At 47.9% G+C, this 28000-nt stretch overlaps 1 protein-coding gene across 1 annotated transcript; it reads right to left on the reverse strand.

Annotated features, from left to right (window-relative positions):
* Positions 1-311: 311 nt before the first annotated feature.
* GFPT2 (glutamine-fructose-6-phosphate transaminase 2) lies at positions 312-28000 on the reverse strand. Its single transcript, XM_074313354.1, has 18 exons — positions 27869-28000; positions 26957-27055; positions 26384-26509; positions 23122-23180; positions 22368-22502; positions 20017-20078; positions 17948-18027; positions 17357-17474; positions 13546-13709; positions 12209-12304; positions 12030-12127; positions 11620-11740; positions 9467-9624; positions 9232-9346; positions 6474-6601; positions 4484-4651; positions 2530-2691; positions 312-1152 (listed from the first exon to the last, which is right to left on the reverse strand). The coding sequence occupies exons 1-18, from the start codon at positions 27960-27962 to the stop codon at positions 1108-1110; spliced, it is 2028 nt and encodes a 675-aa protein (XP_074169455.1). The 5' UTR covers positions 27963-28000; the 3' UTR covers positions 312-1107.

Genomic DNA, 28000 nt, shown 5'->3' on the forward strand with positions numbered 1-28000 from the left:
TCACCCCTGTCTGCTGCCTTTAGGCTCTGGGCAACCATCTCAAGCAGCATCATGTGACCCATCCCCCTCCGATGGCTGTTCAGTGGACTCTCAGCTGAGTCCCAAATCTCCTGCATTCTGTTCCATTCTGTAAAATAGTCCCCATTTGGGTACTGGAAGCACGCAAGTCATGGATATGGGGACAATGCCAGTGAGTACCAGCACATAGGGCTGCCCCCACCAGATTCTGCCAAATCCTGTTTTGAGGAGCCCACAAAATTCAAGTACACAAAAAGAATGAGATTAACAAAAAACAAATGCAGAAGACAAAAAAAAATTATATTGTCTTTATTGTCTTAAAATTGCATAGTACTTTGATTGTGCACGCTTTTAAATAGAGGACCAGGGAGCCCATGGGAAGCTACTGTCCTGCAGGGGATGTTTCAGGCTGTTTTACTACGGGCCGGAGCAGGGATCAAAATGCTGCCTGGGCTTAAAAAGAACCATGATCAGACGAAACAGAAGTTGGAGAGTTGGAGGGATTTAGATGAGAGGAAACTGGTAAAGGAAGCTGAGATTTCAACAGGACCTATTATAGCAGGCACAGGAAGATGGGGTTGGGATTCAGGAGCACAGAGAGAGGAAGGGGAAAGAGAAAGGAGTCAGAGGCAATGCCTTGTGCTCAAATCTGAGATGAATGCCCCCTGCCAGGAAACTGGGGGCACGGGGTGGGTCGGGGCACGGGGGAACATCCTGGGCATGCCCTGGCTACAGAAAGCCACATATTAGAAAAATAACTTAAAAGCTATACAATTGTCATTATAAATATTTTGTCTTTTAAAACTAACTAGTGTTGGTTAAAAAAGGTTCACAGTTACTTGGAAGAGAGCTGTTATCTCTATTGCACGGTAGTGGAAAAGTCTGCTCTGATCCGTGTGTAAACAATGAGTCCCTTCTCCTCTGGTGACTTCAGGACACAGAAACAGGATCTGCTGAAAGCAAAGCACTTGGGTATAAGGCACGTGGAAGCTGTCAAGCTCTACTGGGATCTAGGAGATAAGAATGGTGTCACTGGGACGGATCTTGAACCAGGTTAAACGTGGTGACGGTCTCCTCATGTTCTTGTTTTCATTCCACGGTTACAGACTTGGCCAGATTTCTGGGGAAGTCAACCTAAAATGATAGAAAGTAAATGCTCAGGACTGCACAGATCTCGGCAACATGCTATATTGTAGAAGCTAGTATCAGAGACGGTGTTCCTGGTCACCTCCCACCACGAGCTCCCTTGAGACTGCATCTTGGAAGTGGTTCTTTACTCCAGAAATTTCAGTTAACTGCATAATGTTTAGTTCATTCGATAAATATTTATTGCGCACCTGATACGCATCATGCAGTAACACTATTAAAAGGATACAATTCATGCTATTAAAGACAGCTAGCTCAATTTGTACTGTTAAATATTCACTTTTCTTGAAAGGATGGATATGCACTAAACCCACGAGACTTGTTAGTGTAGGGTGGGGGTTTGGAAAGAAATGTGACTCTGGATGGCTGATAAAGTGGGCTTCGACTTTCATCTGCAATATCTAATCTTGTTTAAAATAATGTTTTGAAAAACAGGAAACATGACAAAACGTTAGTATATGTCACTTCTGGATGACATGTACACTATCAGGTGTTTTTTGTATTTGTGTGTGTGTGTTGTCATGTACTTTTAAAAGTTTCTCAAGATAAAATTATAATAAACTTCCATTTCTTTGCACAATGAATTGTGTGTTCTTACACACTGCTGGTGAGATTACCATGTTTCTCCGAAAATAAGACTGGGTCTTATATAAATTTTTGCTCCAAAAGATGCATTAGGGCTTATGTTCAGGGGATGTCATCCTGAAAAATCATGCTAGGGCTTATTTTCTGGTTAGGTCTTATTTTTTGGGAAACACGGTAATTGGTTCTTTTGTGGAACATAAGTTGACAATATATGTTAGGAGTCTCCAAATGTTGAATCATTTGTTAGGCTAAGGACAAATCTTAAATATGGGATGAAGATGTATGTACAAAGATGTTCACTGCAGATGTTCCAAAAATTAGAAACCGTTTAAATAATAGAAGACTGGCTAAGTAATTGTTAAGATGCATGTTATAAGATTGTGGTGGAATATTATGGAGTGATTAAATGTTGCTTACAAGTTCAAGATGTGAGAAAATACTTGCAATATATCAAAATGGAAAATAGAAATTTTCATCCTTGATGTAAGCTTGAAAAATGTTAAAAAATTCACATGCACAAGGAAAAGACTGTAATAAGATATTAAATCTGCTTATTAGCACAGCCTCGGGATGATGAGCTTGTGGTTTAATGATATGGTTTTTATACACCTTGCAGTTCCCAACTTGTTTTCAGGGGGTATGAGTTACTTTAAAAAGAGAATTTTTTTCAAATGAAAATATTTCTCCTATGAATAATTACGCCAAATAATTATTTTAAAAAAAGGAGCTCTGGGGTTACGTTCTGCCCTTTGCTGGATTCGGGGTGGTTTCCAGACGTACATCATATCCTCGGAGAACAGCCAGGTGGAAGGAAAGGAGCTGCAGGGGAATCACACTGAGGATACCCTGGAGGCAGTCCACGGTGCGGGGCAGCTCGATCATTTTATATGCAAACTTGGAACTCTCGGTGTCGTCCCTGGAGCACAGTATAATCGGGCGACCCTGAAACAGAGAAATGTGATCACGAAATGCACATGGTCTCCGAGAGAAGCAATCCCTCACACACATCCGAGTTTCTGAGATCAGCATTATTGCAACGGTAACAGTGATCTTTCACTTTTCCTGGAATTATGGGTAAGGTGAATGACCCACGTAAAGGACAAAGTGTTTGATGATTTGCACGAGTTTCTTTCCCGTCACTGGCAGAGTGATGGTCCTCCTGCTACAACCATTCAGCCCATTTCTGAGTGGTTTCCTTCCATGCGACTTCGCAGGGCAAGGTGCACCCACTCCTTGCTCTAATGGGGCTCATAGTTGAGTGGTAGAAAACAAAAACGTAAACCAGAAAACCAGTAAGTAATGACTAATTTCAGGAAAATGCCACAAAGGCAATAAAATAGGGTAATATAGTTGGGGGACATTGGTAAGGTCTGGGATGGACTCTTCAAAATGTAGACATTTGGATTGAGACCTGGATGACAAGAGGCCAACTCTTTGAAGGTGCATGGGAAGAACATGTGGGGCAGAGGGAACAGCTAAGGTGCAGAGGCAGGCAGGAGCTGGCCCGAGTGGGAAACAGGAGGAAGGGGCTGGTAATGCAGGCTTGTGTTATTGTCATTTGTCCGAAACCACTGGAAGGTCTTAAGCAAAGAAGTGTAGTGACTGTGTCCTCTGACTTCTCTGTGACCACCACGCTGAGCCAGGTGTGGCAGCAGCCGGCTCAAGCTCATTGTTGGATTTCACCTGTAACTTCGTGGGCACCCCGCATGGATCTGTGGGGGCTCCCCACTCCCATAGGATAATACAGAATTGGGCCAATCTTTGTCCCTGGTTCCTGGGAGTGGGCCTCTAAACTCTTGGGCTTTCTGAGTATTAGAAGTGTCTTTGTTTTTGTGGTGGTCCCTTGGACCACACCTGAGTTTATGTTAATGAGGTCACTCATGGTGGGCTCAAGATAGTCTCAGGACGGGGGCTGACCATGCCTGAAAGACCCACCATGTGGTTAGAGGGTTAGGGCTTTGAGCCACGTGATGTCATCCTGACCTCCTGACCTTCAGGGACAGAAAGGGGCTAGTAATTGAGTTCTATCACGTGGCCAATGACTCAATCCATCGTGCTTCCATAATGAAATCTCAGTAAAAACTCTGGCCCCTAGAAGCTCAGGTGGGCTCCCTGGCTGGTGATGCACTGGGGTGCAGGGAGGATCCTAAGGACACAGAAGCTTCCTGTTTGGGGACCCTTGCCCTGACCTGAGTCTCTTCTTTCGGCTGGCCCTGATTAGTATCCTGTATAATAAAACTGTAATAGTCATATAGTGCTTTCCTGAGTTTTATGAGTCATTCTAGGGAATTAGTGTACCTGAGGGATTAGTGGGAACTCCAGAAGTGTGGGTGGCCTGGGAACCCCGAACTTGCAGCTGGTGTCTGCAGTGAAGGCAGTCTCGTGGTGGGTAGTGCCCTTCACCTGTGAAACCTGACCTAACTGCAGGTGGGTAGCGTCAGGACTGTCCCCAGGGCTCCCCACTAGTAGCACCTCTTCTAGCCTCCTTGCCTGGGATCCAGCACAGCCCTGGATACTGTGGGTCACTGGGCCTCACTGAGGAGCTATTGTGGGCATGGCTGAAAGCTGGCCAGTCCCCTTCTGAGTGTGTGCCCCATTCATGAGAGGGCCGAGGAGTGTGCAGTCACACCGCTCACTGGCCTGCCATAAATGGTGCTGGCAGACAGTGGGTGAGGTGGGCATGTGTGGAAGAGAGAAGGAGAGAGGTGGCCCCAGCTCGGCTGAGCGTCCCTACCTGGCGGGCCGTGATCTGCTGCAGGGCATTCTGGCATTTGGCAAAGCAAGGGTCCTTCATGATGACCATGATGATGGGCATCTGCTTGTCGATCAGCGCCAGGGGCCCGTGCTTCAGCTCCCCAGCCAGGATGCCTTCTGAGTGCATGTAGGTTATCTCTTTAATTTTCTAGGGAAACATAAGGCGGGCTCAGTGTATGCTGGGCAGACAGGAGGCTGCAGTAGATCAGCCAGAGGGGAGAAACAGGAGCTGGGGGAGAGGTGACTCTGGAAGGCGGGAGCTGAGGGCCACAAGGCAGGTGGATGCACGCAGCACACTGAGGGCAGTTGGTAAGGCCAGGTCCAGGGGAGATCAGCAGGCAGCCTGCATCCCCACACCAGCCCCTGGGCACAGCCACCCTACTTGGATGGACAAGTCCATGTCAATCAAGCTGTTCCCAGGCCCCATGGCCTCCCCACGATTGGGGTTTGTAATGACGGCACTGCATTCTGTCTAGATATGCTTCCATTCAGTTATCTGATTAATCATATCCCCAATTCTAGACCATTAATAACTTAGGGTTGCCTTGACTTACCTATCAAGCAAAATCACACAGTGGGCTGTTCCTGGAATTTCCCCTATGTTTAGGGTCATTCCATTCTATTCTGTTACCACTAAACCCCCATCATTGGACTGGTGGGAGTGACGAAGAATACGTTTCTCCCCTTGAACTATTTATTTGGGTCTGGGAAACACTGTTAGGAGCACAGACCCACCCTGGATGCCCGAGCCATCTGGAGTGCCGGCCCCCAAGTGACCATAGAGGGGCCATTGACTTGGGCCATCAGCAGCGTGAAAGCTTCTTTCTTTCCCCAAAGACTAACTCGGAGAGGCAGTTGAATACCCATCTTTCACCAGTGCACTCAGGCGCTGCAGCTGAGCCCCCCAGGTGGCAGAGGCGGGGGCGGGGGGTTTAGGAGCTGGGTGCTCACTCCTCACTGCCCTGGGCAGGGGTCAGAGCCCCCACAGAAGGATGTGGAAGTTGGAGCTCACTGCGGGCAGGCACGTCATGGCTTGTACACTCTACCCCACTCCCCACCACATGTAATATTCTAATGTTTCTTGTGGACCGACTACGAACAGCATTGTCTTTCAACTGGGGGAGGCAGTGGGGTGGAAAGAGGGGCCACTTGCTCCCACAGGGAGAGAAGGGGAGCTGAACTGGGTCATAGGTGACACCCTTGTCTGGGTAGCAAGTGCTGCCTCACCAGGGACAGTCTTCTGTTTGCTTCGGGTGAGCGTGAAGAGCAAGCAGAGAGAGTAAAGGGCAAGCACTAGACCCAGGCCCCGGACAGCAGGCCCACCCTCTCGGAAGGCCCGTGGCCTGGCACCGGACCCTGATCCATCAGCTCTCTTACACCAGCCAGCAGGGGTCTTTATTGCCGCAGGGGGCAAAACAGCCAGTCACGGATTTAGAAAAAGGCAGGGACTGGGACGCTCATTCCCACAGGATCTCCAGGTCCTCTTACAAGTAACAGGGGAACTACCCCACGGTTCTGCTCTACTCAAATCCTCCCACGCAGGCTGCTTAGAGTAGTGGAAAAAAGTAAAGTCCACATGAACCTGAGTCCGAATTTCAGGCCGATCACTTCTGCTATGTGATCTTGAGCAAGATGAATTTTTCCTCCTGGGTGAAATGTGGACAATAACTGCCAAGCTTTCAGAAGATGCCCATGAGGTATAAATGGGCTAATCCAGATGGAGCCTGGCACAGGCTGACACCTCCGGGGCTCACCCAAGCGTGCCCTGCCCCTTTACCTGGGAGAACAAAGGTTGGGAGCCCCTACCTCCACGTCCCCAGGGCTAGAACACCTGGTCACGTGCTGGTGTGCAATGCAGCCTCACCTGGCGGACAATGGGTCCTCAAGCGCTCCCCTACCCTAACCCAATGCCCTGCCCTTCTTCTTGCTGGTTTCTTGGGTTGGGTGGGGATTGGGCAGAAGGGGCTCACCAGGGCTCCTTCCAGGCACGTGGCGTAGTTATAGCCCCGGCCCATGACCAGGAGTGACCGCTGCGTGTAGAGCTCCAGGGCCAGCTCGTGGATCTTCTCGTCCAGTGACAGCACTTCCTTGATCAGCTCTAAGTCACACACACGGGAGAAGGGAGAGCCAGTCACACCAGTTTTAAACCAAGATTCACCAAGAATCCTGGTGTAAAAGACAAGGTTTAGGAACTCACTTCACTTAGTACACTTGGTGTCCTAGTATTCATTTAAAATGGTTTTACACTTAAATTATGGAAAATAACTTGGGTTACGGGCAGGTCAGGATTTTGCTGGGAGAGTGATTCATATTTGTGTTCATACTTTCCTGAGCATGTAAGATAAGTAGGGAAGCGTTATTCCTAGCTCCATTTTACAGGAAAGGCAACTGAGGCTCAGACAGGCTAAATCCCCAGTTGGTCAGTTACAGAGCTGACATTCCAAATCAATGCCCTTTGTTCAGGCCCCATGCCACGCCTCAAGACAAAGCCAGTGTAGATTGGATCAATGGTTCTCAAACTTTTTGGTCTCAGGACTCCTGCAAACTCTTCAAAAATTATTGCGAATCCCTAAAAGCCCTTATTTTTTATTGATCTTGATTGATATAGCTATCAATATTTACCAGATTAGAAACTGGAAAAATTAAAGATATTTATTTATTCATTTATATAAAAATAACAAGAAACCCATTATATTTTTAAAAAATCGAAGAGTTGCATTGTTTTTTGCAAATCTTTTTAATGTCTGACTTTTAAATAAAAGACAGATTCTCATATCTGCTTCCTCATTCAATTTGTTGTTTGATCTTTTAGCTGAAGTATAGGAAGAACATCCAAGCTCACAGAAATCTGTGATTAAACAAGGGACGTATATTTAAATAGCTTTTTCGAATCATTGTGGATGTGCTTCTTCGATACTACTCAAAATTCAAGAAATCATGATTTTTTAAAAGGGTAGTTGCAAATGTAGAATCTAAAATTATATCAATAAACTTTTCCTACCTCATTCACATTAAAATGTGTTGGTGTATCTTACATTTAATTGAACAGGTCTTTTATACGTGCAGAATTGTGCAGCATCATGCATTGGCCAATTGGAAAATATTGGTTCACAGAGTTATGCACATCTTCTAAACATGGACACATTCATTATAAAACATTTTTAAAAAAATCACATTTGTTAAAATCCCCATCTCATCAGAGATGTCTTTAAGTTTTGCGAAAGTGGTCAAGCTCATGCTAACAGCCGTCAGTTTTCCAAAATCCTAAGTTTAGGTTGAATGCTCAAAGTTTATCACTGGTCAATAACTGATCAACAAATAGTGTCAGTTGTTTTTCTCCAAGTGTTGGGTTAACTTTGTTCATTTTTGAGAAAATGCCTGCCAGATACCCAAGTCAGCTTGCTACCCGGACAATCAGAGGTCAATTTTCTTTGAAACAACTCTCATGCTTCAGGGTCCAGCAGATGCTTCCCCACGGACATCCTTAGGTGAAGCTGGGGCATGGTGGTTTGAGAAGCGCTTGGTGCCTCTGCCTTGAAGTGTGAAGTGTCAGCGGGGCCACCATTGCCTTTGCAAGTGACCACATAGTGAAAAAGGCAAAAACATCTTCTTGATTATAAATAATCCATTACTATGAAAATAGTTTTGACAGCAAGGGCCTTGCAGACCCCCCAGGACCTGTGGACCACATCTTGAGAACTGCTGACTCAGACTCAGGATAGAGTTACTTTTGCAGTTCTTACCTGACTTAAGGTTAAGAATGCTTTCCTTCCCAATAAATTCCCAGCAGGTTGTCTTGGCCAGATTCACATCCCTAGGCTTGTGGTCAAATGATGGCTCTCCCTCTGCTTTCTCAGGGGTTGGCCTCAGAGCTGGGCAGCTGGCCCTGAATACGTGTGTGTGGTGAGTAAGTGAATGAATGAATGATGGGAACCATGGTCCCCCAAAGAGCTTGCAATTTTGTGCGACAGACACTGTATCTCACCGACAGCAAAAGATGGGACCCAGCAAAAGAGGAGTTTGGTGAGATTGTGAAGGAGCCGTGTGGGACAGGAAGAGGCTCAGGGCCACATGCTGCTTCTCGGGTATTTCCTGAGCACCTACTGTATGCCTGCCTTGGCCAGGACCCAGTGTCCAGCAGTGAATCTGACAGGGTTGTGTGTTCTCTGAGCTGACATGTTAGTTGGGGGAGACAAGGCAGTACGCAGGTAAACAGGTAATTTTGGATCACAGCATGTGCTATAAAGAGAAGAAACTGGCTAACATTTAATAGAGAGTTGGGGCAGGAAGGTAGAACCCCTGTTAGTTCTGGTGGCCAGGGAGGGTCCCAGGAGGTGACATTTGAGCTGACACCTGTGATGAGAAGCCATCAGCTGTTTGAAGAGCTGGAGGAAGAGGGTTTCAGTACAGGAAAGAGTCAGTGCAAAGGCCCTGTGGTTGAAAGAGCTTAGAATTGCTGAGGATCAAAGGTCAGTGAAGCCTTCTGGGAAGGGGAGGGAGTATGATGAGGTCGGAGGCGGCAGGGGCCCAGTGCGTAGGGTTGCTGGGCCTGGGAGGAGTGCAGACTTCAATCTTGGCCCAGTGGGAGCGCCTGCAGGCATGTAGTGGTGAGGAGGACGTTTTGAGGAAGAGGGTGTAATTAACAGCATTGTTGACAGTCAGAGTCAGGAAGACAGCAGCCCAGAACAATCTACTGGATTTGGAAGTAAGTTTTGTTTTGGGACATACCAGGTAACGACTGCAGGCCCTGGATGATCTCTCGCCGTCTGTCCTGTAGTGAAATGCGGTCTTCGGACATCATCAGGCCAAACATCACGAGGGAGATGAACTGACTGGTATAAGCCTGTGGACAGACAATGGCGCTGGCAGAGGGCTCCTATGCGGGAGGGGCAGATCACTGGGCCCCCTCTCGGCCTCCCGTCCACCCTCACACTCCCACAGAGGCGCACGTGGCTCCTTCTACCTTGGTGCTGGCCACTCCGATCTCTGGGCCTGCATTGATGTGGATGCCGCAGTCGGTCTCTCGGGAGATGGAGCTGCCCACAGTGTTGGTGACACCCACAGTCAGGGCCCGGCGGTCCTTACAGTAGCGTAGCGCCAGGAAAGTGTCTGCAGTCTCGCCTGCCACACAGACCCTTCCTTTCAGTTGCATGTACACAGGTGCATGGCACTGCCAGCCCGAACGCCCAGCACCCCCCACACACTCATTTACTTCCCTCTCTGCCACCCAAATCGGTGCCCAGATACAGGTAACTTGCACTCAGAAAGACTGAAAATGCATGCTCAACAATTTTGCTGGTGGATCCTTAGATTCGAGATTTCACTACTATTTATGTGGCAAGCACTCTCTCATTCACTGTTTCCCTGACTCTCATGGTAATCCCATGGTGGGCTGTCGTCCCCATTTCCCCTGGAGAATGAGGGGCTCAAAGACGAGGAAATCAATGCCTCACTCGCTCAAGGGCACGTGCTGCAGGTGATGGAGTCAGCACCACTCGGGTGGGCTTGGCCCCCAGTGCCCTTTCTACAGCTCTAGGCTCCCTTATTCAGAATGTGGCGAGATTTAACATTTAAAAAGCAAGAATGCCCCCAAATGGCATTTCTCAAGTAAATCTTGTTTTAAAGAGAAACACTTCTTTATAGCCTCCCAGTACGGACAAAAATTATTTTTTTAATACTAAAGCTACTTAAATAGGTTCACGCATAAGCCAGCACAAACTTCCTATGTTGATAAGTCCTAAGGAACTCAAACTAAATTAAATAGGTTCCAGACCATAAAATCAAACTCATTCGATGTCCAGTGCTCTTGACTGTGACTCTCCCAGCTCTCCTGCAGTGCAGGCTGGTGCTACTGTGTGGTCCGATTCCTCTCCTTTTTCTCTTCAGACTAGAGTCTAGCACACAGTACCAAGGTGTCACACAGCCTTTTCTCAGCAGCAGTGGGGCTCGGGCCTGGGAGGCGGGGAGCAGGACAGCTCTATCTGCATCAGTCCTGCTCACACGTTTTTGGTACAGGATTTTTTAACTTAATGGAAAGGGCTGACCAAACTGAAACTTTAAACCCCTTCTGTGTAGACACTCAGGAACTGCTACTGTGTTGTTTTCACATTAATTCCACCTCTGTTCTCTGGTTAGTGGCTCCCACCAACTCATGAAACATTTTTAGGCTCTGACGGGATCATAGGCCAAAGGCTACATGGCAGCACCTGGGTACGAGGAGCTCAGCCAGACGGTGGATGTGTCTGTATTAGTGTTTCTTAGCTTGTCCTTGAAATGGGAATTGTATTAAAAATCCCAAACAGAAGCAACATTCAAAGTCCCAATAGACATCAGGGCGTTGCTGTGAATGTTTTAATCACAATTACCACACTGTCCTTGTCTTTTTCTTTTATCGTACGCGATACAGTCTGAAATATCTATGGATAGAAATGCATGATGTGTGGGATTGATTTCAAAATAGTGCAGTGGAGGGGTGGGGCTCATGTGGACATGGGTGACACCAGGTCTGCTGGGTTGATCGTTGCTGAGGCGAGGCGATTCCTTATGGGAAGCTCTACTTTTATAAAGGTTTGGAATTTTCCATAATTAAAATGTTTTACAAATCTTCCTAGAGCTCATAGGGACTCCAAGCATACGGCCAAGGTCACCTTCTCAACCCTCTGCCCAGCCCGACTGGAGCAAATGCCCAAACCTGGTGTTAGGATGGTACCCAGCAGGGTTTGCTGAGCTGGAGGAGTCCTGGACCCTACCCTGGAGCAGCTGTCTCTCCACACGTCCCCTGCTGGGCAGTGTGGGCACTGCAAGCACCCTCACAGCCCTTGAACCAGTAGAATTTGGAAGATCTTTCTCAATTAAACCCAGTGCACATTTATGGCACTGTAGTGAGTGGTCCCTTAAGGCCTGGACTTGAGACTCCAGGAGGAGGGGATGCCCTGGCTGTAGGGCCTCCTCAGAATATGCGACAGTAACTGACAGCGCTGACGGCTAAATGGCCAGATGCATGAGAGAGTGGCCCATGGTCAGTGCCCAGAGAACTTCACTGGATGAAGGAGGGTGGAGGTGCATGGCGGGATAATGAGAGCCCTGAGGTGAGCCCGTGCAAACCTGTACCCTTACCTGACTGGCTGATGAAGAAGCAAACGTCATCCCTGAACACGGGCGTGTTCCTGTCCAGAAAGTCACTGGCAAGTTCAACCATCACAGGGAGCTCGGTCAGTTCCTCCAAGACTTGCCGTGTCTGAAGCCAACAAGAATGGGGACTAAAGTCATGACCCTACAGGGACACCGGCAGGTGGGCTTCTAGGGACAGTTTGTGAAATGGAGCCTCCATGTTGGGGTGGTGGGGGAACTTCAGGCACTCACGAGCCGCACTGCAGGAGAAAGGGCTCGAGGCCAGCTCTCACTCTGGCTCAGGGGCACCACATGTGGAAGGCCCACACATGAGTGTGACAGCATGTAAGACACGCCCTGTCCTAAGTGGCCACGACCATCCCAGCACCATCCAGGGCCTGGCGCACTGCACTTACGGCCAAGGCGGCGTGGTAGCTGGTTCCACAGCCAATCACGATGAGCCGTCGACACCGTCGAATCTCCTTCAAGTGGGCCTTCAGGCCGCCCAGGAGCACTGCAGGGGACATGGAAGGCATCAGCACGGGTGCCACTACCCAGGGGCTCGCAGGGGCCCGAGGAGCGGCCCAGGGATTACCTGTGCTGGTCTCAAAGTTCACCCGGCCTCTCATGGTATTAAACACTGATTCTGGCTGTTCGAAGATCTCTTTCTGCATAAATGCACTGAAGTTACCTGCGCAAGTAAACAACAGTCAGGTCAGTTTTCATTATCTTTCCACTGCTTAACTTTTAATCAAGACAAAAAGTCGTTATGCAGTTAGTCAGAGTGACACATGTAAAGGCTACTGCAGATTACAGTCCCCAGGGCTTGTCCTGCCTGATGCTCATGGTGACAAATGAAAGGCGAGCAGGTCAGGTAAGCAAGTACACATCTGACGCTCCCACTGAGTGCAGGTGGAAGGCAAGGCTGGTCTTCCTGGGCCGTGTTCCTCTTAGCAAGGCAAGAAGAAAGGAAAACGCTTTACTTCCCCAAACCCACCTACTTAGGGAAGTACAAATTATGGAGGCTCGAAGAAACAGGCCATTTTCTTTTGAACAGATACGCTCAGCTTCTGTACTGAAGAAACACCTTTTCATTCGCACATGCATTTCTAGGGCTCTCGTTTGAATGAGGTTGAATGAGGTGAAAGGGACGATCTGGCCGCAGCATGTGAAGGCCCCTGACAGGGGCTGTCTCATGCTCTGGAGGTGTCCACAGGCAGGTGGGGATGTCCTCTGGGACACCCACTCACGATGCCAAGCATCACAGTGTCCCTGTCTGCTGCCTTCAGCAGAGGACTTGTGCACAGGGTGCCACAGAGCAAATAAGACAAGCGGGGGGGGGGGGGGGCATTGCAGACACAGGATCAGGGAAGGACTCTCTGAGGTGGTCACATTTCAGGGGGACGTGATCAAAAAGAGCCAGTCTTGTGAGAACAGCAAGTACAATGACTCCTGGTGGGCAAGCACAGGGCCTGTCTGTAACAGTGAGATGGCCAGAGTGGGCAGGGCCAGGTTACATGTGGGGGGCTGTGGATTTTATTTTAAGAACAGCAGGAAGCTATTGGACGGCTTTATGTAGCAGGACAAAGGGTCTGGTTCATATTCTTAAAAGTTCACCCAGGTGCCCTGTGAAGAACAGGGTGCAGGGAGATAAATGTGGGTGTGGGGAGAGAGTCTCTCTTTGAAAGGAGGAAGTGGTTCACAGTTGCCCCATTACTTCAGGTCTCCCACCTAGGGAAGAAATGATGCCTGGGGTATAGAAATGTTTCCCAGAATTGTAGAAGGGGGGGCAGTTCATGGACTGGTCAGATCCAGCAGGGGAACCCAGCGCCTGAATATAGTCAGAAACTCCCTTAGAGACGGCAGTCCAGGCTCCCCCCAGAACACCTGCCCCCTGAGACTGCTGCACACAGACCTGCAGAGGACACCTGCCTTTCATGATTTGCTGCAATTCCATCTGCAAGGTCTGGATGGCTCGAGACGGATCATCACTAGCCGAACGCTTGACCCGGTGAATAGAGAGTTTCCCATCAGCCACTGCGGCGATGTCGTCGTCCTCAAGGAAGATGACCCGGTTGGTATGTTCTATGATAGCACTGGGGCGAGGAAAACATGGGCATCACAGGAGGGGACTGTGCCCAACAGCTGCAAGATGGCAGTCACTCACTGATTCCCAAGTGTGGGTCCATATCAGTGCACTGAAGGCATTTCAGAAGGGACAAGGACACCACACTATAAACATCGATTCACACCTCCCTACTGTCCCACCCAGAATTATTTTGAAACCAGTCCCAGATATCATATCATTTCATCTATAAACATTTTAGCTTATATCTCCAGAAGATAAGGATTATTTTTAACCTACTACAATACCATCACCATATCTAAAATTAATGGTTATCCCTTCGTATCATCAAATATCCAGTATGTTCAAATTTCCCCAATAGTCTCAGATGCCCTTTCCCCTTCTGTAATTGCTTTTTTCAAATCAGGATCCAAACGATGTCACCTTTGGAGAATGTTCAGGAACATTCACCTTTGGAGAATGTTCAGGAACCAACACGTTATCCTAAATTCTAAAGGGAAGGAATGCAACACTGCCTTTCCAACGATCTATCTTCCAGAATAACCACATCATTTATGAAGGCAAGTGTCTTTTTATAGGAGGAATAGAGCTAATAAGGAAAGAATGACAGAATTAGAATAATTAACTTACAAATTCCTAATTATCACTAGCTCTAATCAAGGACCATTAATGGCTACTGAAACCAAATAGTGAAAGGCTGAAAGCAGCTTTATAATGGAAGGCTAAGGCTGGCAACACTTGAACCCCTGATCAATCTTAATAGCACAGAAAGGCAATAAAGCAGATGTGCCTCCTGATGGAAGGACACACCACCATCTGCGAAGTAGTCTGGAACCCCTGATCAGACAGTCAGACCTGAAGGAGATTAAGCTCCTAAACATCTGTAAACTGCAGCTTGCAGGAAATAGAGTGGACAGAGGACCATGCTAAATGACACTATGGGGGATCTACTCAGCAAAATCCAGACAGTGGGAAACTCATCAGGACAAACGACTCTTGTTTCTTAACACACACACACACACACACACACACACACACACACACACACACAACAAGGGGCTTAAAAGCAAATATAAAATATGTCCACCAATGAAATGTAGGGTTTTTGTGTTTATTTTTATAACTTTCTCTGTATGGAAGGTAATAACGGTAAATGCTGCTTATATTGTATTGCCCTTCAGACAAGGCTTAATAATATATTTACATGTGAATTTTTTTCTTGAATTGGCAATAGACAGTTTCTTTTAAAAATAAATTTAAGTTAGAGAAGTTGGTAAATGAAAAAGAAAGGTAGTCAACAGCACAGGGGGTATATAAGGTGGTATTGGAATGGAAGGACGAGGGAGGAAAAAAACCCTCATTCTACCAAGTGCCACACCCATACATGTCCTGTGCAGAAAAATGAACATTTAAAACTCCTACTGCAAAGTTAAAGAGAAAAAAATCTACCAAATTCTATGGCCCTAAGAGAGGGGTCTCCAGACAGATCCTAGGGAAGAGAGTTGAAGAATGATGGAAAACCACCACATTGAGAAAAAAATACTTCAAACAATATACACCCATTGTTTAGAAAGTAAAGAACACAGACTAACAAGAGGAAGCCGTTTCTGGCCTGATCCCAGGTCCCAGAGACAAATGCTGCTTATATTACATTGCCCTCCAGACAGGGCTTAATACACATACTTATGTGTGCATGCACATCTGTATGTTTAGATATAACTATTATTTTTATTTACAAAATGGATGATAGTATTATCTAGTCATCAGACCCAAGGTGAAATCCTCATCTCTCTTGCCAGTCCTGTGCCCTCGGGCAACACAGACACAACCCCTTGGATAACAGGACATAATCGCTGTGCCTGCACCAGAGGTCTAAATGGGACCATCCTGGCGAAGCCCTCAGCACACTGTCCGGCAGTAAGGCTACAGCACAGGCTGGCTGCTGTCATCACGAGAGCGCTGCAGGATGCCTTCATATCTGGGAGGGTCACCCTTGTCATTCTCACTTTTCAATACTTGAGGGCTTTCTCATCTATACTCATACACCATACATTGTAGAATCACTTTATTAACTTCCCCAAAACCTATACAAACAAAAGAATCTTGAGGATTTTATTTATAACATTGAATTTATGTATTAAGGAGAACAGTATCTTTAAGAATTAGTTTTTAATTATTAAATTAATTTTAAACCAATTAATTAAAAAAACAATATCCTTCCTGCCAAGGAATGTGAACTCTCTTCCTTGATTGAAACCTCTGTTTCTCATGGTAAACTTTTCTAGTCTTCTCCAATCAGGTTCTGGACTATTTTTACCAAAATTTATTTTAAGGGATGAAAACATTTTATCAGCTGCGGTAAATAGATTATGGTTTTTTTGTGTGTTTTTTTTGGTTCAACAAAGGTTTCCAGAGCCAACTGTGCTAGTCAGGAGAAGTGACACAACAGGCCAGGTGGATGTGTTCCTCACCCCCACCCCCTTTCAGCTGACAGCTTAGTGGCTATTGTTGGGATGTTGGATTTCAAAACCTTTATTCTCTGACCAGCCACTAGTATTAGCTCTAATAGTCTTTCAGTTGGCTTTTGAAAGTATATAATCATATCGGCTACAAATAATTACTTCATCTCCTTTTAGGTAAGTCATGCTTTTTTTTGTTTCTTTCTTTTTGAGAAACATCTACCATGTTTCATTCACTATAAGGTAACACTGATCTTAAGATCACGATTACTTCATATACTTTTAAGAAAGTGCAGCAGATTATAACTGCAAGACGCCACTTATAAATGCTGAAATCTATAACATAATTGTGTCTTAGAATAAATGAAATAATATTAGCTTCTCATCGAAACGGTGCTGTAAGGAACAGAGTTTGGCAAGCCCTGCCCCCTCCTATCTGCAGTAAGCACCATGCTGGCTGTGGGCTGAGAGCTTCCTGGTACGTGTGTCCCAGGAGACTTCACCTGGTCACAGAAAGGCCCCATGAGCTGATGGGAAAGAGGCTTAACAAAGGTTTGGATGAAGGAGGTACTGGTGGTGTTTATGGTGGTTTTCTCTTTCAACTAGCAGGAAAGTGTTAGGGCCTTTTCTGAGTATGTATGTGTGCGTATACATTTTTTGTACTAAAATGGCTATGAAGCCGACATTCTCAAATTTCAGAATTATTGTTTCTGAGTATTGATGACGAAGAGCATGGACTTTGGAATCAATTGGACCAAAACCCTAAATCTTGGCTCTGTCTTTTACGAACTGTCAGACTCAGGCAAAGTGCGGGAGGGAAGGCCCGCAGACATCTGCCCCACCTAAAGGGAGCAGCCTTGGTGCAGCCCCAGACAACCTGGGCCAGAGGGAGCACTGCCCAGTGTGCTCAGATCTGCTAGTTTTTCAGAAAATCCAGATTTTTATGTGAAATTTCCCAGTTTAAAAATGTTGGCAACTAATCCAATTATTCTGGGTGGGCCCCAAACATTGTGAGTGGACCTGGCCTTTGGCCACCAGGGCTGCTGTTGACAGCCACGCAGGTGCTCACTGTGCCACCACAAGTTGAAATCTGCCATCATCCCTGCCCCTGCTGGGCAGGGAGAAAACAGCTCACATGGGGGCAGGGTCATTCTTGATAACACAGTCCTAGGAAAGAAAGCAGACAAGGCTTGGCTACCTTGCATCGGAAGCGAAAAAGAATTCCACGGCTTTATTGCCCACGGCGTGAAGGCAGGTGGAGCTGTCCAGCCTCTTCACCCTCGAGTTACAGATGTTCTTCATGTTCTCAATACTGCCTAGCAAATGAAGAAGAGGATCACAAGTTCTGTTAAACTCTTTTGTTTGAATAACACAAAGCATGCAGCCCATTTCCCCCTTTGGAAATGCGTGGGAGAAATTTGCAATTTTTAGCTTTGGCTGCATCAGCCAAATCATGTGAAAGATCCCCATATAGCACAGTGCTGCTGTAAGGGCATTTAAAGGGCCAAAAACAAACCAAACCAAATCAGCACTGGAATCTGGGCATGAGTGCCTGCATATAACAGAGCTGCATGCCGTTCCCTCGACTTGGGTATATGTTCAAAAATATCCATACTAAAGAAGCTTTTGACAAAATAGAGCCAAGTCTCCATTGCCTGAGAGAACCTTTTGGACTTGGCAGCACCCCATGCAGGCCACTCTGCACGGTGAGGGGCGGCATGCCTTCAGGGGGCAGGGCTGCCTTCACTGGGGCACCAGCAGCCAGCCTTCCTGAAGGGAAGGGACTTACGCGTCCTGTACAAGATGGGGATCTGCTCCGTGGAGAGCTTGTGCTTGCTCCGCACTCCAATGAGCAGGGGGCTGCCTCTCCTGCAGGGATAAGAGCAGGTCGAGTTAGCCGTCATACTGACAGCCGGGCTGGGCTGGGTGTCCTCTGAGCACTGAGGATGGGGCAAAGCACCCTGTTGAGGTCCCACACGATGGACTCCTAGGCCACAGGAAGATGCTCCCAAGGCTTGGGGCAGGGACCAACAGGCTTTCGCTTCCATGGTGCCACCCTCCTGCCCAGTGAGTCCCCGCACAGGCTGTTACCACAGAAGCCGAGTCCCTGTCAGGCCCTGGCAGCACGCAGGAGCTCGGGTCTCCACCTGCCTCCGTTCGCATCGCTCACGCGGGAGCCCTTGAGGCCCAGGATCTGCACAAAGGCTGTCTTTGCCCCCTTTCCACCTGTCTCAGGTATTCTCCAGCTTTGAGGGGCATTCAGCTGACTGGCTTTGGGTCTGCTTGACTTTGTGGGCCACTGAAGGCACTTTCAAGGGTGGTTTTATCTCTGTCTGAAGGACACCGCACAGGCAAAGTTTCAACTCTCTGATCTGCAGAAGGCAGATGCCATCACAAAGGAGACAGTGATTTTTCAGTCTCCTTGGGCAATTCCTGCAGCTGACCTGCCTTCTGCATTCATTTGAAAGAGTAGTATCATGATTAATATCAGATTTTAAAAGGGGTGTCTAAATTTAATAAGGACCAACATGTATATAATTCTATCATTTGAAGGAATTAAATTCCGAATGATAAATTCATTCCTGTCCTAGAAACAATTAAAATCATAACATATTCGCACTATTTTCTGCCTAAATACTTTGACAGTCTGCAAGGGAAAGCCTCACCCTGTCTGTCCCGGTCTCCCAGCACCACAGGTACATTCTCAGTGACTCCCCAATGCCTTCAGAATGAAGTCTGCAGCCCACGGGCATCCCAGGCCCTGCCGAGGTGGACCTCTGCCCACGTTCCCACTCCCCACCAACCCTCGAAGTTCATGGGGCAGTGTCCACATGACCTTGTTCACTGCTGTCCCCCAAGCCTGGCACACATCTGGTGTCAATAAGCACACACTGAGACTGGACGAACCTCAAGTCCCACCAGTGCCCCACCCCCCATCCTGGCCTAACTGTAGACCCCTGAGGTGCCTTTGCTCATGTTGGTCCCTTTGCCTGCCCCCCCAGGCTGACACCTGCACCCTGCCCCCATCACAGAGCATCACCATTATCTGCCCTGACAGTCTTCCTGTACAAATGTCCAGTCCTTAAGGGCAGGACCAAGTCTGATGTCACTAGGTCCCCAGAGCCCAACACATAGTAAGTGCTGAACAAATATTAGTTGGATGGAGAGAGGGATGGACAGATGTATGGAAGGACGTGGACAGCTGGACTGATGGATGGCTAGATGGTTAGATGAATGGATGGATGTAGGGCCAGATGGATAGACAAACGGGCAGATGACCAAACAACCCATTTGAATATAAAATGAGAGGATGGCACAAGCAGGTGAGTGACTCCACAGCGCTGGGGACCCTGGCGACTCTAACAGAGGGACATGTAGGCTGAATCCACCCTCTTGGCTGATTCCTGGGACACCCCTGCTTTGAAGGTAATGAAGCTTGAGCTCTGAGCTTTGAGGCCTCTTCTTTACTGGATTCAAATCAATGTTCATTTTTGTTCCTAGTTTCACAGTCATAATTTTGCATGCCCTTTCTAAAGAGAGTTTGAAATTATATAGGCTTCAAGCCCCATGAAAACTGGATCTGCCCTCGATGTATAATTGTATTTTAAATTTGAATTTGTTCTCAACTTCTGAAAATCCGGAGATTTCAAATAAAAATCCAACTGGTTTCTCTTTAAAAAATCAGAAGCTCTGGCCAAAGAGATGATGGGTTACATTCTCTGTGGCTAAGCCACAGTTGTCCCTTAGATAGAGCAAGTACCTTCCAGTTTTCCAGAGGCCTGATGGCCCCTTGTACCTCAACCTTAGTGACTGTATCTTAGTTATTTGCTGTTGGAAATGTCAACGCGTTCGCCTCACCTTGTGGCAACAGCTTCTCCCGGGTAGTGGATGCTCTTGAAAACCAATGCGAATGCACCTTCCTGAAAACATAGGGGACAAGAGTGAAGAACAACTCACTTCAGCTAAGCCAGGCCACTGCAGCCCAGGCTGCTGTCCCAGACAGGTCTCCCAGAGTCCCTGTTCACTGTGAGAGGTCAGGCTCTGAAGGCAGGACAGCCCATGCAGGGGGCCATCAGGAGGGGATAGCAAAATAGACAGGACCACGCAAGTACCAAAGACCAGACCCTGTGGATTTCAGCGTGAGCAACCACCCCTGCCGAGGACCACAAAGAGGGATTCCCAGTTCTGCGGTGAACTGGGCGGACTGGTGCATTAGAACCAGGGGTCAGGTGAGAAGCAGGGCCAGGGCCCCTGTCCCTGGCGACAGTACCTCCTCAGAGAGCAACTGTGAGGATTAAAGGGGCTGATCCATAACCTGTGCTTAGCTCAACACACACTAGAGCCTGGCTTCAAATCCTGGCTCCACCCTTTAACTGGGCAACACTGCAGCCTCTTTGCACCTCATTTCCTCATGGTGAATGGAAATGAGACTAGTAGTCCCACCTTGTACGGCTTCTGTGAGCCAGTGCATTTTAAGTGCTTAGAAGAGTGCCTGCCATATAGAGAACCCAAGAGAAGCATGAGTTGTTATTATTGTAATTATTATTATTTCTATGGTGATGACTGTCAATTATCTCCTGCCTCAGCTTGTTGGTTTGTGCAAACCAGAAGTGGAACCCAGTTCTCCTAACTCAAGACTCCAAATGCTCTTTCTACTTAAATCCTTAATGCATGATTCTCTCCTACACTCTGACCATGCAGTACTGATTTGTCACGACCCAAGTAGACTTTAGTTATGTACAACCAGCTGTAAATCTGGATTTCCACGTGAAGTCCCCCATGGCTAGGAGCCCTGAGCAGACATAAGGCCCCGTACATCCAGTGTGCTACGGCCTATTTGCCAACTCTGTCACACAGCCAGAGGGACCCAAAGTCAGCGTCGCCAGGCTTCTAAGGGCCTTTCAAACTGCCCTAAGAGAGAGGGTTTCAGGCAGACCCTGAGCAGCCTGACATTCACCCTGCTGGTTTTGTCAACAACGAAGTAGGACTGGATAGAATACGCTTTTCGTTCTCTGCCAGAAAGAACTGTGTTGCTTCAGATAAGGGAAGTCACTGAAGTTTCAAAGTGCCATCACCGGGGAGGTAGTTTCGGAATTTTAAATTATGAAAAGAGGAAGTAGTGCTGTGCTGCGAATCCAAGTCGGTTCATTGCACATCTCAGAGACATTAGACTGTACGTTCCTTAGGGGCCAGATTCTTAACTAGAAATATGTACTCTAAATTAGGATCCCCGAAATGGGAGTCGCAGAGCAAAGGGTTCAACAGTAGACTTACTTTTTATAAAAGATCCTGAAAACACCAAAGGGTGATATATTTTGAATGACAGCAGCCTCTGATCACAGATGTTCTGGATTGTCGGCTCTGAACACTGTCCCCGTCTTGGAGGAGCTATTGGACTCCCAATGCCCTGGAGCCTAATTCACAGGCTCTGGGAAGTCTGGAGGCCTCTCCTGTGTCCCCCATCATCCCCTGCAGAGCCTGTATCTGCTTCACCTCTTTCTCCAACGAGGGAGACATCCCTAGCATGTGCCCCTTTCCGGGGACTTGGTTTGCTGGGTCCAGCCCTCTGGGAAATCATGAATTACTCTCTCTCATGGATCATTCCCTTCAGCACAAAGAACTGATCTGATGTGTCCTAATCCAAAATGCAATTCTGCCTCGGAACTGCAACCCTTTCCCACCACTGGGCTGTATTTTTGTGCCCTTCCTCTCCAATCAAACTTCTTGACAATCTGCACCTGCTCTCTTTACTTCCTCTGCATTCCTTCCATCCACTCAGGAAGGACGTGGGAACATTTGTCCCCAGGGACGAATAATTGCTTTACCGAAACAGGGCAAAAGACTACAATCCTGTCTCCAACATCAGTTAAATGCATCTCGGGTACATAACCGATGGCGCACACAACTCAATTGAAAAGATGGCACTGTGAACAGCCATGACCAAGGTCCTGTGTGCAACCCACGATCGTAAGAAGCCACAGCTCAGCAGGCCAGCTGCAATTTCAGACATGCTAAAATGAGGCAAGGCACTTCTATTTGATTCACTACCTGAATCACAGAACTTCTCCCAATTTTACAAGGTTGAAACGTCTTAAGACCAGATGCTGTAAATGAACCAACTTGAGTCCTCAGATCCTTTGCACAAATGTGCCTGGTAAATGCTTATGAAAAACGAGGGGTGGTTTAGACAGGTAGGACCTGTAACTCACCAACTGCTGAATGACTCTCTCGACCAGTGTTGAAAATGTGACGTCCTCAACTTCTCTGTTGTCAAACACATATTTGATCAGCTTGGCGATGGTCTCCGTGTCTGTTTCTGACTCAAACTCATAGCCTTTGCTTTCCTGGAATATTTGGTTGGAATGGTCATTGCACAACAATGGCCTGTCCAGCTCCCTCTCCCCCTCATGACTCGCTCTCAGAGTGACTTAAGGCGAGAACAGGAAAATGAGAAAGGGAAGAGAAATGGTTGCCAGAATCACACAGCGCAACACGGCTGAGTCATTCCCACCTCAGAAGCTTGTCGTTGCCACAAATCTGGACATTGCAAAATAATAGCAGTCAAAGTGATCAAATAAGTTGAGTCAAATCCACCCACATCCCAGCCAACGTGGCAACTTTCATCCTTTAGACACTTGCCATGTGTCTCCCCACCCCACATTCCATTTGGTGTGTGAGTTGATAATTTAGTGCAGATGCTTTAATAAAAGGAAGTTGGTGTTCTTTTGATTCTGCCAATCTGTAGCAGCCCTAGTGAACACAAGTGCCCTGCTACCTCCTCCAGCAAGAGCCGGGAGGCAGCTGGGCTGGGGCTGAGGTTCACGTCTCAGGTAGTGACGTGGCCAAAAGTGGCTCTCACTCAGCTCTTGCCTTTGTTTCCAGAGGGAAATGAGCTGGTTGGAAAATTTCTGGGGGAAGACCAAGACCACTTGGCTTAGCTGTTACCCAAGAGAAGTATCTTACCAGAAATTTCCTCAGGTCTTTGTAATTTGTGATGATCCCATTGTGGATGACAACGAATTCTGAAAGAAAGGTGTAGTTAAAAGACAAATGCTCTTAGGAAAGAAGTGAAGTTGAAGAAGTGAAGTTCGAGTCAAACGTAAAGGGAAATGATTTGACAGCTGGGAGCTCTGCAACGTCTGCTCCTGCAGGGATGTCTGCTAAGCAAACTTCATTTACAGGCACTGGAACTGACGTCTGCTATGACTACGATTGCAACCTGAGGAAATACACATTTTTTTCAATAAAAAGCATCCACCAATCTGACCATGCAAAGAGCTCTGACTTGTGGTCTACAGTGTCACCAAATAAGCTCAGCTATTTACGTCAAATGGGGACGATTAACCCTTCATTACCCAGAAATGATTCCAGCCTTCCCAATTGACTCAAAGAAGTCACAAACTAGTGGTCCACACATGTGCTTCTGTTTGACCCCACTGCATCATAAAAAGATTTGAACTGAAAATTTTGAGTTTTCTCTTAAAAATCCTGGTTTTCTTAGGGGAAAAACCCCAGAAGTCCTGCCATCCCCGGGCTTCCCACTCCACCCCACTCCTACGTGGCACAGGTGGGACAGTGGGAGGGTGAGGGCGGTCCCCTCAGTTGCCACTGTACATGCTCAATAAATACCTGAGGAAAAAGTCTAAGGCCAGCCTGAGAGTTTTCCTAGGATAGTAACCCTCTCCTCAGCCTGGATAACGGAAAGACTATTATCCTTGAGAGTCAATAATTCTACCAGAATGTGTCTGGGTATTGGGTATTCTTCATAAATATTGACTATTAGTCAGCAACCTTTGGATCTCTAACTCAAGTTTTATTTCACTGCAGGACAGATTTTACCTATTACATCTTTTAAAACCTTTTCTTTTATTCTTTTTCTTTATTTTTACCACAATTTCCTCTGTATATTTTTACAATATACTGTTTACTTTTGTGAGGTCACAGGAAATATGAGGGCTTGCATAAAGAAAGCCATTTTCAGCAAGTGTGCTAGCCCTGCTCACCTCTGCCATAGCCTTACATGTATTTCCTGCTCCATTTGTTCTGATCTCTCTTGGGGACACCAGTTATCCACCTTTTAGACACCTGTTAACTGCCCCCATATCCATCACCTCCTCCAACTGTTGTCATATCTACTGCAACATTATTTCTTACATTATTTTCTTAACCCTGTCACATTTTCTTTCATCTCAGTCTACTGTCTTCTCAATATTAACTGGTAACTGGAATCCATGTTTTCTTTGAGAAATCTCCTTTGTGTAATTTCCCTGTGCAATGTTGTTTGTGGGTGTAAGTCTTCCTTAAGAGTCTGCTCTCCAGCTATCACTGATGAGCTGCTAAAGACATATTATGAATCTTTTCTTACGTCCCATGTTGTTTTGCTTTCAATTACTCATTCTGAGTCAGGGCAGGCATTTCCAAGTTTGGGTGTGGGGGCATCTCCTCAGATCCTCCCGGCTTTGGGGACACAGAATCATAGTCTGCACTGAAGCAGGGGTTCACCTTTTCACCTGGGTGGGCAGGGGGCTGTGGCTGGGGTGGCAATATCTTGGGGCACATGGTCTTGGCACAACGTTTCCTCAGCCAACACAACTGCTGCTGAGACCAGCCCTGCATCTGCCTTGGGGTTTGGCTGAATGCATGTTCTAGCTTCTCAGCACCATGGGGTCTGCTGTCTCCCTCCTGGGCGTAGGGTGCCTGTCCTACTAGTGGGACATCCTATGGTCCAGGGGACAGTCCCCATTAAAACCCTCACTGCCTGAGACTGACCATGCGGATGCACACGCGGCCCGGCCCCTGAGCTACCTGAGGCTGCTCTGCTGACAGGGGTGCACGGGTCTCCCCTCTGTTCTCCAGAAGAGGCAGGTGAGCCTTTTTGGGGAACCACAGTGTCCACAGGGGCAAAGGACCCTGAGCTCTGTCCTGTGGCCCAACTCCCAGGGGGATTAACAGGAGAATTAACCACAGAGAGGCATGTTGTATTTAGCTAAGGCTCTGCTAAGGAGCACCCCATGGCTCGTCCGATGTATCTGATCCTTACTCTATCGTGAGGCTTCGCAAGAACCTGAACTCTGCCAGGGGACATTTCAGAGTAGGGCTCCCAGCTGACTCCAGAGACCATTCTCTCCATGGACACCCTCCCCATCGTGCCCAGGTGTAATTTGGGGCTCCTGACGTGACCAGGCCCAGCCCAGGGTGGGTGCTCAGTAGAGGGCCCAGATGATGTTCTCAGGCCTTCGCCTGCCTTGGAGCTCTGGGAGAAGTCAAGGATTATGCCCTCTTCCACCTCACATGCCTACTGTGTCCTGTTATAGGAAGGCCCCGACATCCCTGAGCCCCCAAGAGCTGCCAATGAGAGCCCCAGACCTACAAGTCCTCCCCCCACAAGAGTGGGTGGGGCATCATTCAGGAAAACCACGGCATGGAGAACTGTCCTGGGGGCCCAAGCAAGTGCTGTGGACCCGTGAGCTGAGGCTGACATGAGGGGGCAGTTGGGAGAATTGGGAGCGCGAAGCCCACCAGAGGGCCTGGTGCCCCTGTGACTGCTGTGAGCGGTGGCCGGGGCCCTGCTCTGTGACCTTGGCCCACTGTTTGTCAGTGGAACTCTGAGGTACTGTGAGCCCAGTCACTGTACCTTCCAGTTTATCAAGGGATGCCAGAAGTTAACGTACAACCATTCTCACTTTTTACAAATGGAAAGCAAGCCAAGTGGAGAGTTCTGCAGCTGGGAGGCATTCCTGGGCTGTCAGCTGCAGCCTCTGCTTCTCCAGATCCCAAGCCCTTGGCTCTGAGGCCTCACTGCAGGGGCCAGATTGCAGCAGGCACCTCAGACTCAGTGAACCAAGGTCAGCTCTGCACCCCCTTTCCCAGGACCACTGTCTCAGGGGCAGGGTGGGTTCAGCTGGAGGAGGACCTTCCCTTAAGCACCAAGCCCTCCGGAACACTTCAGTCCTTGTTTTGGAACAGTGCCCAGGTCCTTCACACAGCCGTGCAGCCAAGTCCCAGCAGCACTTTTAGGAAGTGCTATCGATTTCCGGCAGATACTTGGGGGTCAGCACCGTCCAGGGGCTAGGCTGTTTATCCCTTGTCTGGGCTGGTGCCACCAGTTTGGATCCCCAGAGAAGACAGGGTGGCTGAGAAGCCCAGTGCGGTGGGTGTGGATCAACCTGGCTTGGTCAGGGCCAGGCAGAACCTTCGGGATAGGGAGCATGGCCACACTACGTACCGTTGCCTTTGTCTGAGCGCTGCGGATGGCTGTTGACAGCACTGGGGGCACCATGGGTGGCCCAGCGTGTGTGGGCAATGCCAAAGTGGGTCTCAAACTCCACCTCTAAGTCCATGCTGTCTTGTTCTAGATGAAAGAAAAATCCATTTGCTGCACTTTCAAAATAAGCATCGACACCGTACTGATCCAGCAAGGTGGCATGCTACACAGACACAGCCATGCCAGCAGCACGTCCCGCCAACAGGACATCCCACCAGCGACCGCAGAGGCCCCCACCCCCTCCTGGGGCTTCTGCCAGACCCCTGCTGCTGTCTCCTTAGTACTTATCACCAGAAAAATTGAAAACATAAATACATAAGTACTAAATATTTTTAAAAACAATTCTTCATGCACCACCTAAAATAAACCATCCCACAGTCTGGGAAACACAGTTTTACAATGTGGGCTTAACCTCCTTCTATTTATCCACTCTCAGACAAGTTAGTGTTTCTAGTCTCGAATACTGTTGGAATAAAAGATTTGCAAGTGACCCACACTACCTTTATTGCTTTGACTCGCGTGCTTCGCACTTACTGTAAAGTTCTTCATCAAGAGCCTTGACCTTCCCCCTTTTCTTGACCAGCTGGATATGTCTTTCTTTGACTTCATTATTATTTCCATCAATTGCCACACCTGCAGATAAACACAATTTTCTGTATTGGAATTTAAGATTGGCCTCACACACTTGGTTGCAGGGCACCGCCCAGGGTGAGGGCTGCAGGAGCTGTTGATTTCTTAGCTCTTGTTCCCCAGGCTTGTCACCTAGTCGACTGTGGCAACGCTTACCAGCTAGCAGGGAATGTGTGCCTGGACCCTGGGCAGTCACTGGCGAGCCCTGGGGAGCTGCAGGGAGAGACGCCACTGCTGGCCACGGAGGCAGTGGGCACATTTAAGGGCATTCATCTTGCTATGTGCTTGTATCCTGCTACCTTAGCTGGTACCTGCACGGCCTCAGCGTTCCTGCAATCTGCCACCTGAGTTGCTTTCTGCTAAGCACTGATACGGATGTGAAATGATCTGGCTCTCCCTTTCTCCTAAGGTGGCTTAAATAAAAATGGAAAACAGACTAAATGTCCACCAGTCAGACGCGTGGAGGAGTAAACTCTGGGACAGCCACCCAGTGGGGGACTATGCAGACATTTAGGTCATTAGGAAGAGTTCAAGATAATGGAAAAGGCTGAGACAGTGAAAAAAGCATATAAAAGTACAAAACTGTATCATTACAATTAGGTGAAAAAAAATATCGCTGCACGACACCTCTACCCGTCCACCGCCTACCCCCAGACCACCCCAACCATGACCAGAGGAGGGACACAAAGATACCGACGGGGGCACTTTGGTACAGATTTCTTTTACCCTTGTTTCTTCTTTCGACTTTTCTAGAGTTTTCAAATGTAACCAACAAACAAGTGTTCTGTTTCTATGGCAGAAGCCTGCAGGGCCTACCTGCCGAGTCATAGCCTCTGTACTCCAGCCGCTGCAAGCCCTTGATGAGGGTTTCAAAAATCTCCTTCCTGGTCCGGGGGACTCTGTAGTTCATGTAGGCAAAGATTCCTGTTAAAAGAGGGGACACCGTAC

The sequence above is a fragment of the Rhinolophus sinicus genome, linkage group LG10, assembly GCF_036562045.2.
Source record: "Rhinolophus sinicus isolate RSC01 linkage group LG10, ASM3656204v1, whole genome shotgun sequence".
Taxonomy (NCBI): Eukaryota; Metazoa; Chordata; class Mammalia; order Chiroptera; family Rhinolophidae; genus Rhinolophus; species Rhinolophus sinicus.

Coding starts and splice junctions, on each gene's coding strand:
- GFPT2 (XM_074313354.1), bottom strand. CDS start 27,962: ATGAACTACAGAGTCCCCCGGACCAGGAAGGAGATTTTTGAAACCCTC. Junction 12,128..12,208: donor GAACTTTGAGACCAGCACAG/GTAATCCCTGGG, acceptor TGTCCCCTGCAG/TGCTCCTGGGCGGCCTGAAG. Junction 9,625..11,619: donor CTTCTTCATCAGCCAGTCAG/GTAAGGGTACAG, acceptor TCTGTGTGGCAG/GCGAGACTGCAGACACTTTC.